Source organism: Cajanus cajan, chromosome 5 (assembly GCF_000230855.2).
Source record: "Cajanus cajan strain Asha chromosome 5, NIPB_CcT2T_4, whole genome shotgun sequence".
Taxonomy (NCBI): domain Eukaryota; kingdom Viridiplantae; phylum Streptophyta; class Magnoliopsida; order Fabales; family Fabaceae; genus Cajanus; species Cajanus cajan.
Window position 1 is genome coordinate 54,617,865 of NC_138521.1, and position 11,696 is coordinate 54,629,560.

The 11,696-nt window shown below is 40.0% G+C and overlaps 1 protein-coding gene across 1 annotated transcript; it reads left to right on the forward strand.

Annotated features, from left to right (window-relative positions):
* The first annotated feature begins 8,706 nt into the window (after positions 1 to 8,706).
* On the forward strand, positions 8,707 to 9,477 carry LOC145958086 (uncharacterized). Its single transcript, XM_083074553.1, has one exon. It carries the CDS (start codon positions 8,707 to 8,709, stop codon positions 9,475 to 9,477), a length of 771 nt encoding a protein of 256 aa, XP_082930679.1.
* Positions 9,478 to 11,696: the final 2,219 nt, after the last annotated feature.

Consider the following 11,696-nt stretch of genomic DNA (forward strand, 5'->3'; position numbering starts at 1 on the left):
TATTTTTGCGCAGCCCCCTTTTTGGGTTTCCTGCCGAGCTTTCTTTTATTTTAAAAGATTTCTTTTTATCCATGATGGCACTTGTCGAGGCCAAGGAAAGGTGCTCTAAGTTGTCACGCACACTTCCACATAAAAATGATGTGGGTTTATTGTTATTAAGACAATTTTAACCTCATTCATGCTTATTCAAACAGGGTTAAAATAATGTGGTCTAGAGATTTATTGCAAGCAAGAAAAGAAGCAATAAGAAAGAATAAAGAATGATTTTATTATAATCATAATGGAAACATGTGCCCTATCGAGGCTCGGGGGTCGGGCTGTCCCCGAGGAGTAATCTCTAATAGTCATCAGGTCTATACATCCCTATCAGAAGGAGAAGAACACTTGATGACGACGACCGGCCTTGACGCTTGTGAATCGGCCTTCCTAAAGATCTGGCTTAAAGAACGTCGAGAAGGATCTTGGTTCCTCTTCGTCCTTTGATCTTTATTAGGGTTGTATCCTAACCCTTGTTTCCCCGGATTATCCTTGATAACGGGTAGCTCGAGAATTCCTTGGGAATCCTTGCCAAGTCCTTGTCCAGGCAAGTATCCATTCTTGGTGAGCATATGGGCTACCTTCTTCATTTCTCGGGGAAATGTCTCAACATTGGCGATCTCCAATGCTTGGAAGGCGGTTTCTAAAGCTTCCTCTGCTGCATCCACATAAGGTATGTTGGATGGCTTGCTGATGAGTATGTCATCTTCAGCTTGTACAGTCACCAGTTTGTCACCCACTATGAACTTGACTTTCTGGTGGAGCGTAGAGGGTACAGCTTTTGCATCATGAATCCAAGGTCGGCCAAGGAGACAGCTGTATGCCGGAGTAATGTCCATCACTTGAAATTCGACGTTGAAGATAGTGGGTCCAATTTGGATTGGAAGATTGATTTCTCCCACTACTTCTCTTTTAGATCCGTCGAAAGCTCGAGCGATCATGTTGCTCGGGCGCATTTGGACTCCCTTGATTGCCACTTGATCGAGCGTTCTTTTTGGCATCACGTTCAAGGAAGATCCATTATCTACCAAGACTTTAGCGATGTGATACTCCTTGCACTTTACAGAGATGTGCAAGGGCTTGTTGTGGTTCGGTCCCTCAGCGGGGATCTCTTCATCGGTGAAAGAGAGGTGATCATTAGCCGTAATGTGACTAACAATCCCCTCAAATTTGTCTTGGGAGATAGTATGCGACACATATGCCTCGTTCAAGACTTTCAACAGAGCTTGCCGATGCGGTTCGGAGCTTAGGATCAACGACAACAGTGTAATCTTTGCTGGCGTCCTATGAAGTTGATCCACGATGGAGTACTCGCTTTGTCGGATAAACTTTAACAGCTCGTCTGTCTCCTCCTCGGATTTTTTTTCCTCGGTTTTCGTTTCTTCTTTTCCTTTATTCTTGGGAGCTTTATCCTGAAGATCTTCGGGAGTGTAGATCCTGCCACTCCTAGTCATGCCCCCAAGTCCAGCGATGTTGGAGATATTGCTGTTGGCAGAAGAGTGGATGTCGTATATCCACGGCACAGCCTTATTTGATTCGTAAGGGAAAGGCCTTGGAGCGGTGATCCTTAATGGTGTTGGACCTTCCCCTTTGTTTGTCTTGATTACCAACAACGGAGTTGACGTGTGTTCGCTTGGCGCGGTTGTTGGCTTACACTTGATAACGAACGGCGTGCGATCCATTCTTTGAACATACGCATCGATTAATTTTTTCTTTTTATTAATGTTATTAATGGATTACTAGGAGAGATGTATGAAATGAATGACTCCTAGATCCCTCCATGATCTATATGCATGATATGAGATGATGATGTTGAATATGCATGCATTGTGTTTATTGAACTAAGCATTATCATGTTTTCGGGATGTCCCTAAGATGATGCATGATATTGCTTGGTTTTGGGTAAATATCATTTTTCTTTGTTTTTTGAATATATATTTTTTTTGTATTTTTAGGGTGAAAAGGGAAACTACCTATATGAATGTGATGAAGGTAGATGTTAACACCATGTAATGGAAGATTCTTATTTCTATTTATTCTTATTATTTAAAAAGGAATGGTGTATGTTTAAAAGGTGCAATGTATGCTCATACAATGTCACATAAAAATGCACAAACAATTCACTCATCCACGAACAGTCACGAGCGAATCACGAGGTAGGGGTATCTCGCAGAAAGGTGCATATTCAAGGTGGTTCTAACTGTTCTCACCAGTCCAAGGCCCCCAAGGTGCCCCCATTATAGGGACCCAATTCCTCTCGTCGTAAGTCGATGGAAAGCTCCAACGCACTGTCGGACTCGAGTTCATGGTTATCACCTTGAGTGATGCTTTCCGACAACGGTCTACGGGCACCTATAGACCCATTCGACAACCAGCCGTACTAACATCCACTCCCTATGGCTTACCACTCATGCCCCCGGGTATAGAGGGAACTGTTGTGTGCAAAGGTTTGTGTGCAATTTATATTTCAAACAATTGCAGAAACTAAACATACAACAGTTATTAAAGCCATATAAATAAAGCATGTTATCATACAAACAAGGGGTAATAAAGTAATTTTAACTATTATTTGTTAATAATAATTTGTCACTAAATGGGACTGACTCTCGAGGCTTCCCCAGTGGAGTCGCCATCTGTCGCCACCGGCCCGAAACGGGCTTTCGGCATTCGCGAAGGATGGTTGGACTCTTTTATTTGTTTAAAAATATGGATTGCTAGAATGACTTATTCTCAAACTGAGACCTTGTCAAACGAGCAATTTTATTAAAAGGCTCACCAATCCATGTTAATCCCAAGCGGGACCCTCCATGGATTAGCGGTTTTCATAAAAAGGGAGGGTTCATGGAGTCGCCACCAATGTTTTACTCAAAACATTGGAAAAAGAAGTTTAAGGCAATCGATTCAAAAATCGACTTTGGCCATGACAACCAGAGTCGGGTAAGGGAGTCGGTTACGCGTGGGGAAGGTGTTAGCACCCCACAGCGCCCCTTTCGGGTTCCCTATGACAGATTATTTAAAAATAATAGTGCGAAATTACTAAATTACCCCTATTTATTCTAAGCAATTATAAATTAACTATCTACATGATGACAGTTTAAATATGTACACACAGAAAGCGGTAAAAGAAGGGACTTTAAAGAGATAAACCTTTGAAGCGTGCTTTCTTATATATCTTGACAGAAATTGGGAAGCGTTTTGGCGTTCCCTCCCTCTACAAGACCGCTCGCTCCCTCCTATAAAATTTTAACTATGGAAATCCGGAGGATTTCCCTTCGACTAGTTTCGAGACTCAAGCAAATGGCTCGTGACTCAAGAACTTCGTCGGATCAACTCTCCGAGTGATTTCTAGGCAGAGCACTGCTCAAAAAAACCCAGAATACTCAAGAAGAGGGTTAAAACTCAGTGTGAAAGTGTCGAATGACGTCCAATTGACGTCATATTTATAGGGATGAGGCGCAATACGGCCTCTGGGGGTCAATACGGTCCGTATTGAAGTTTTGAACTACAATACGGCCGTATTGAATTCAGTACGACCGTATTGAAGTTCAAAAAAACTCAATACGGCCGTATTGAGTTCAGTGCAGCCGTATTGAAGTTCAGTGCAGCCGTATTGAGTTCAGTGCAGCCGTATTGAAGTTCAGAAACTTCAATACGGCCGTATTGAGTTCAGTGCGACCGTATTGTAGTTTAAAATGTTCAATACGGCCGTACTGAACTTTTGGGAGGCCGTATTGGGCTTCATTCCCTCCACTTTCTTATTTTTTGCTACTCTAAGACCTCTAAACCTACAGATTGTCATCCCACGGTCTTCTAAGAGTCCCTTTGGCTGACTTTCCTTTGATCTTCGAGAGTCTTCGAGCTTTATTTCCGACCCGGACAATTTTAGGGGTCTACAGTGGCTTACGGCAGGTCTGCAGCTAGCAGATAGAGCTTAATTCTTGTGGATGTTTTGGTGTTTTAGCTACTAGGTGTAGTAACGATTGATGTATTTTGTACATTTGAATCTAGTCAGACTTGGACCATGTATATATGTATATTCTAGACACTATATATATACACTTGTTCCTTTCTGTCCGGTTTTCAGGTGTACTGTGTAGTATGTAGTGACCAGCCGGGTCGTTACAATATTTAATTTATATATTTTATATTTTAAAATATTATATACAATAATATATAATATTATATTATATATGCATTATTACGTAAATTAATATTATATAATATATATTTCTATATTTTATAAATTAATATTGAATATTATATATATTATAATTATTTTGTATAATATAATATATTATATGAGATAACATATAGAAAAGAGAGAGGGCTATTTATCTTATCTGGTTACTTCCTAACTCAATTATCCTTCACGATAAAAAATACACTACAAAAATAGAATATGATAAGAGACATATAACATTATCATATCTTCTTGATGTAATAAATAACAAATTATAACATAATAGAATAAAATACCATATTCAATTTATCCTAACATATGCTTGCCACCAAACAAATCCTAAGGTCATTCCCAATGAATGTGGTGGTGCTTGACAAAAAAACAAAAATTTAAAAATAGTAAACATGATCATATGAAGATTAAAACTTGCAACCCCTAGCACACATCAAGTCACTATATATTTAAATTATAAATTTAAATATATTTTTAGTCTTTTAAATTTAAATTAATTTTATTTTAATTTCTCAAATTTTAAATTGATCTTTTTAGTTCTTATAATTTAGAAGAAAATTTTTTTTGAACTTTTATTTTCAAATTTTGTTATAAAAAATTGTTAAATATTACTGTATAAAATTTACCTATTGATGTTTATATTAGTGAAAACATCACATTAACCTAGCTGATTATACATAAATAAAATGTCCCAATTTGTTACTTTCTGATATATTATTGATGATTTGAGTGATTAAAACAAGATTTTTAAAAATTGTAGAGACTAAAAACAAAAATTTTAAATTTGAGAGACACAAACAAATTTATCCTAAATTTGATATATTAAGAATATATTTTAAGTCTAAATTATACTATTTAAGTTATTTGATTTATAATAAGAGCACTATATTATACTAGTGAGGTCAAGATATTTCGTGTCTCTATTAAAGATAAAATAAAAATAAAAATTAAGTAATAAAAGTACATTGATCTAACTAGTATTATAATTAGTCTATTAGTATTAGGTTCTTGAATTTGATTAAAAATATTTTTTTTTCTAATTTTTTAAAATAGAAGGGTATAATGGTCAACAAAATATGGAGACCAAGGTGGTTACTAAAAAGAATATCCCTTTCATATATTAGTATAAATAAAAGAAAAAAATAAAGTAATAAAAATATATTGGTTTAACTGATGTTATAATTAGTCTATTAATTTCAAGTTCTTGAATTTGATTAAAAATATTTTTTTTAATTTTTTTAAATAGAAGGGTATAATAGTCAACAAAATGTGAAGATCAGATGGTTACATAAAAGAATATCTCATTTATATATTAGTATAGGTAAAATATTACGGAATGGGTTAGTTATTTTTAAAATTTTATTTAATGTTAAATGTAGTTTAAAATAAATAAATAATAAATTTATATAAGAAAATTAAAAATACATTTTTAATTAATAAAATATATAATTTATTATTTAATTTAGTTTTATGTAATAAATATAAACATACAAACATTTTTTATCATTCATTTCTTTTTTAACTTCATTTTCTTCTCACTTTTTAACACATCACTAATATTTTATCATTTATTTTACTTAAAATTTTATATTATTTATTTTTATTACTTATAATAATTCTATTTGACTTGAACAAAATTATCTCTATCATGAAAGATACTTATTGTCTCTAAAAGAAACTATTATTTACTTTATTTTTATATAATAAATTTAAGTTCTATTATATAATGTATGTTTCAATCAATAGATATGATTTATTATTAATTAACTTCTCATCATATAAAATATAAAATATGAAATAAAGTATTTTAATTTATATAGAGAGGATAAAATCATTAATAATTTGAAATTATACTATAATTAAAATTTTAAATAAATAAATATTTTGATCAAATAAAATATATTTTAAGTTTATGGTGAATAATTTATACTGTGATACAAAAAATTTTAATTATTGACATTTTTAAATATTTAAAATTTAATTTATAATTAAAAATAAAAATAATATATTAAAAGAGATAAGTGATTAACAAAATGTCTAAAAAAAGTTCTTTTTGAAGAAAAAAATACCATTGTTAATGATAGATGACATGTGTAAAACTCCTATTTTCATAAATAAAATAAATTAAGAGGTCTTAATTAATTAAATAAAAATACTTTGGAGATTATTGGTTAAAAGTTAGAATTTTATTTTAAAAAGTCTTTTAAGAAAAATAAATAAAGGTTTAGTTAATAAAATTAGTTTCTAAAGCTATTGGATTTTTGTCTTCGTAAGTAGGGATGGCAAGTGGTGTGGATGGATGCGAGTATAGTAGTCATCTGCTACCCCCATCTGCATGTGAGAAAATTCACTTGCACTCAACTTGCGAATCTATGGGTACCATTTTGATAACTACCCAATAGTTTGATAATCTTTTTAAAACATAAGTCCAAAGAAAAATAAGCTAAAATTAGAAAGATTTGAGTGGCTTGTTTGAGAACGTAATAGATATGATACCAAAAAGAACTTATTTCGGGATTTAGAGCATCTCAACATAGGGGCATTTACGTAATTTCATGGGTTGCGGGTACCCGTGGGTGCAGGTAGCATGATACGGAAATAGATCCCCTGACTTTGGAGGGGGAAAGTTAGGGTAACTTTACACATTTAAACTATTGGATTTGTAATAGTAGATCAGATTGTGACACGTGTACATTTAAGTTAAAATATATTTTGTACACGTGTCACAATCTGATCTATTATTACAAATCCAACGATTGAGATGTGTTAAGTTACCATAACTTTGATATCTCAAAGTTAGAGGATCCGGATCCAGCATGATACCTACCCTCGCTTGTATAGTATGTGGGTAAAAAAAATCAGTGTTTACAGGTTGTGGATACTTGTTTGAAAAACGCATTAAAAATTCATTACTAATTTTACTTGCATATATTTGTGGGTGTAAATTTTTTTTTTGTCATCCTTACTTGTAATTCCAATGCACTTTTTCTTTAAAAGAGACCTATTAAGTTTAATCTAATTACTCTTTGTTTGTTGTGCCATCTTGGAATCCTCATCAGGATCATAATGAGGAACCTTAAGGAGGATATGACTATTGCACTTTTCCTTGCACTCTTGCCAAGAAAAGGGAAAGTGAATTTTGTCTCACTCATGAATATAGTAAGGATTGTGGATAAATGAGCTGGTCCTAGATCCCTATAATTTTTACTCCCTCCATTTCTTTTTCATAGTCGTTTTGTCAGATTTTGTTATTTTTTTTTCATTGTCATTTTACTAAAATTAATGACTTATTAATTTTTTTCTCCATTTTTATCCTTGATAATTAATACATATTGTACTAACCGTATTTCGCACCCGGGCTCCTAGCCCGGATTAGTAATGCAAATAGGTGACCTCGGGCACACGGTGCATAACGCCAGCCCGGTATTTGAGCAAATCATACCTGATTCCGAGGATCTCGTCCCAGACCGGATCCGCCCTTCAATTATATCATATCATATCATGATATATTTTATCTCAAGCCCAAAAGCCCAAGGCAAACCTAGATCACCTCGAGGTACGTGCATTATATATATATATATATATATGAGACTATTACTCATGCAAACCCTAACTTTGGCATCGGAGTCTCTTTTGCAGGTACCTCCCCCATCTTGGAGCACCAATACACCGGGCAAAGGAGACTCACCGATCTTACTGGACAGACCAGCTCTACAGCAGATTTCCGGTAAGAACATTTGGCGCCCACCGTGGGGCCAATCAAGACAACTCTTATTGGCCACCTGCATGGTTTCTACTAGAAGCCATATCAGACGAGCGACAGACGACGCAAGCCACTCAATCAACATGGACAGCGACGCTGCAACCCTAAGGCGGCTGATCGACCAAGTTGAGCAGATGCGACAACAGCACGACGCCGACCTTCAAAACATGCGCACCCAGCACGAAAACGGCCTTGCAGCGATGCGGATCGCTAATGAAGCAGACCTCGCAGCGTTACGTGCCGAGAATGAGCGCATTCGCGCCCAGCTCCCTCGACACCACTCCGAACAACCTCCGCACGAGAGCGACACTCATGAGGAGGAGGCACATTCAGCCTCCCAATCCCGAGCGACGACCAAGGCACCGACTTCACGGCCTGCCACGCACCGGTCTCATGCCTCAACACACAGATCAGGGCAGGGTACTAGCAAGGCCCCCACCCATGTCTCCGAGGGCCAAGAACCCTTCCGCCGTCATCCTTTTGTGGATGGCATCATGGAGACCCCACTACCCCGCGGGTGGAAGCCCCTCCACCTCGACTGCTACGACGGCACCACGGACCCCGACGAGCACATCGACTCGTACACAACTTAGGCAAACCTTTACACTAACAACGACGCTATATTGTGTAGGTTTTTTCGACCTCACTCAAGGGACTCGTGCTTCATTGGTACACCCAACTACCAGCCGGATCTATCGACAACTTTGCCACCTTGATGCGGCGATTTGTGGCACAATACGCCACCAGCCGGCCTCACCACACAACCTCGGCCGCCTTGGCCAACCTCAGGCAGAACGATGATGAATCTCTGCGAGCTTTCATGGAGCGCTTCTCCAACATCTCGGTTCGGATCCGGAATCTAAACCTGGAGGTTGTCCTGCACGCCATGCTCATGGCACTGAAACCCGGATCGTTCGTCGACAGCCTATGCCGCGACGCCCCCCGCGACATGGATGAGCTACGTGCCCGCGCCGCCGGCTACATTCAGATGGAAGAGCACTCGGCCTTCCGCGACCAAGTTCGCGGGAAGGGCCCCGCAAAACCGGAACAGGGCCACAAAGATAAGGTAAATGTCAATAATGACAGCCAATTCAAGAAGCCAGCCAGAGCCAACAGAAGCGGGAGGTATGACTTCTACACTCCCCTAAACGCCCCGAGAGTCCACATCCTGGAAGAAACCAGTAACAATAACCTACTAGCCCTTCCACCACCCGGCCACACCCCCAACAGCGCCGATCAGTCCAAACACTGCCGGTACCACAGGAACTATGGCCACACCACTGACGAGTGCCGCACACTCCGGGACCGCATCGAAGAGCTCATCCAGGCAGGCAACCTCGGCCACTACATCCAGCGACAGCCAGGTTCCCGAGGTGGCTCTGGAGGCCGGGGACGCGGGAGAGGCCGCGGGTCAGGAGCTCGCACAGATTTACCCACAAGGTCCCAGCAAAATGCTAACAGCGCAATACAGGCCGAAATAAGTTAGGAAACAGCGTCGGCTCCCTTACGGGGAGTAATCAACACGATTGCAGGTGGTTTTGCTGGAGGAGGCGCCAGCAACTCGGCCCGGAAAAGACACTTGCGGAACATCAATTGCGTCCACTCTACCACCTCGACCCCGCACCTAAGTTCGCCGCCGATCTCCTTCTCCGATGAAGATTACGCCGGCGTCAGCCCTAACTAGGATGACCCCATGGTCATCGTTGTGGAGATAGCCAACTGGAAAGTGCAGAAAACACTCATTGACCAGGGAAGCTCGGTTGACGTCCTGTACTGGCCGACCTTCCTCAAACTAGACGTCCCTCACTCTCTCATTCAACCTCACACGGAGCCCCTAGTCGGCTTCGCGGGAGAACGAGTTCACACTCGGGGATACGTAGACTTGCTGACAACTTTCGGAACGCCACTAGATACAAGGCGGGTCATGGTCCGATACCTCCTCGTTGAAGCCAACACTTCCTACAACATTATCATCGGGAGGCCAACCTTGAACCAACTCGGAGCGGTAGTGTCAACCCCACACCTCACTATGAAGTTCCCGGGCAAGGACGGTCAGGGCATCTCCGTCAAAGCTAATCAGAAGATAGCTCGGCAATGCTACGCCGAGAGCCTGAAGATCTCCTCGTCGAGCAAGCAAAGCGAGGAGAATCCCCCCACTATAGCTCCTTAAGTTTTTTGCTTAATCTTGTTTTACTTTCAGTACGAACAAGCTGTGCACTCTTTTCCCGCCTCAGTCCTCGACTGAGAGGGTTTTTAAAGAGGCATGTAAGAACAAATCAATAAAATTATACGTTTTGCTCAATCCATTTCCTCACGAATTGCTTTTGTAACACTCGAAGTTAAATTGGCCTCTTACATGAAAATCCAGGGTCGAGTACGAACTTTGAAACTCTCAGCATAAGGTCGAATTCGAACCTTAATTATGTTGTTCATTTTAAAGCGAGGTCGAACACGAACCTAGAACATGAAAATCCGGGGTCGAGTACGAACTTCGGAACTCTCAGCATAAGGTCGAATTTGAACCTTAATTACGTTGTTCATTTTAAAGCGAGGTCGAACACGAACCTCGAACATGAAAATCCGGGGTCGAGTACGAACTCCGAGACTCTCAGCATAAGGTCGAATTCGAACCATAATTACGTTGTTCATTTTAAAGCGAGGTCGAACACGAACCTCGAACATGAAAATCCGGGGTCGAGTACGAACTTCGGAACTCTCAGCATAAGGTCGAATTCGAACCTTAATTATGTTGTTCATTTTAAAGCGAGGTCGAACACGAACCTCTAACATGAAAATCCGGGGTCGAATACGAACTTCGGAACTCACAGCATAAGGTCGAACACGAACCTCGAACATGAAAATCCGGGGTCGAGTACGAACTTCGAGACTCTCAGCATAAGGTCGAATTCGAACCATAATTACGTTGTTCATTTTAAAGCGAGGTCGAACACGAACCTTGAACATGAAAATCCGGGGTCGAGTACGAACTTCGGAACTCTCAGCATAAGGTCGAATTCGAACCTTAATTACGTTGTTCATTTTAAAGCGAGGTCGAACACGAACCTCGAACATGAAAATCCGGGGTCGAGTACGAACTTCGGAACTCTGAGCATAAGGTCGAGTTCGAGCCTTAATTATGTTGTTCATCCTAAAAGCAGGGTCGAATTCGAACCAGACATATAGCTTAAAAATGCGCAAGTGTCGAAAAATCAGATACGGTCGCAAGGAAAAACAGAAAACAAAGGGGCATATATACGTACATATAAGACAAGTCCTCAAGATACAATTCACAAAAACAAAAACAACTACGCTACTACAAAGGCAACCTAGGCGGAGGCATTCTCACTAGAGCTGTCGTTGACATCATCCTCCTGAACCAGCCTCCCAAAGCGAACCACCTTCTCCACATGCATGGAGGAGATGTCAAACCCGGGAGCAAGGAGCCGTGCCTGACGAACAACCTTCTGAAAACCCCTCTTGTGCTCGGCCACAACGGAGTGTTCGACCTCCGCGAGCCTCTCTTTCACGGCCGCCTTCCCCGCCGCCAACTCTGCAAGCTCCGCCCTCAAGGAAGCAATCTCGTCTTCTCGGCCACCAAGAACGACCTCACTGCGGAGGCGCTCCTCGGCCGCCGCCGCCAATTCCCCCTTTAGAGAAGAGACGGCGTCCTCTAGAGCCCGCACTTGACCACGAGAGGACGTCACC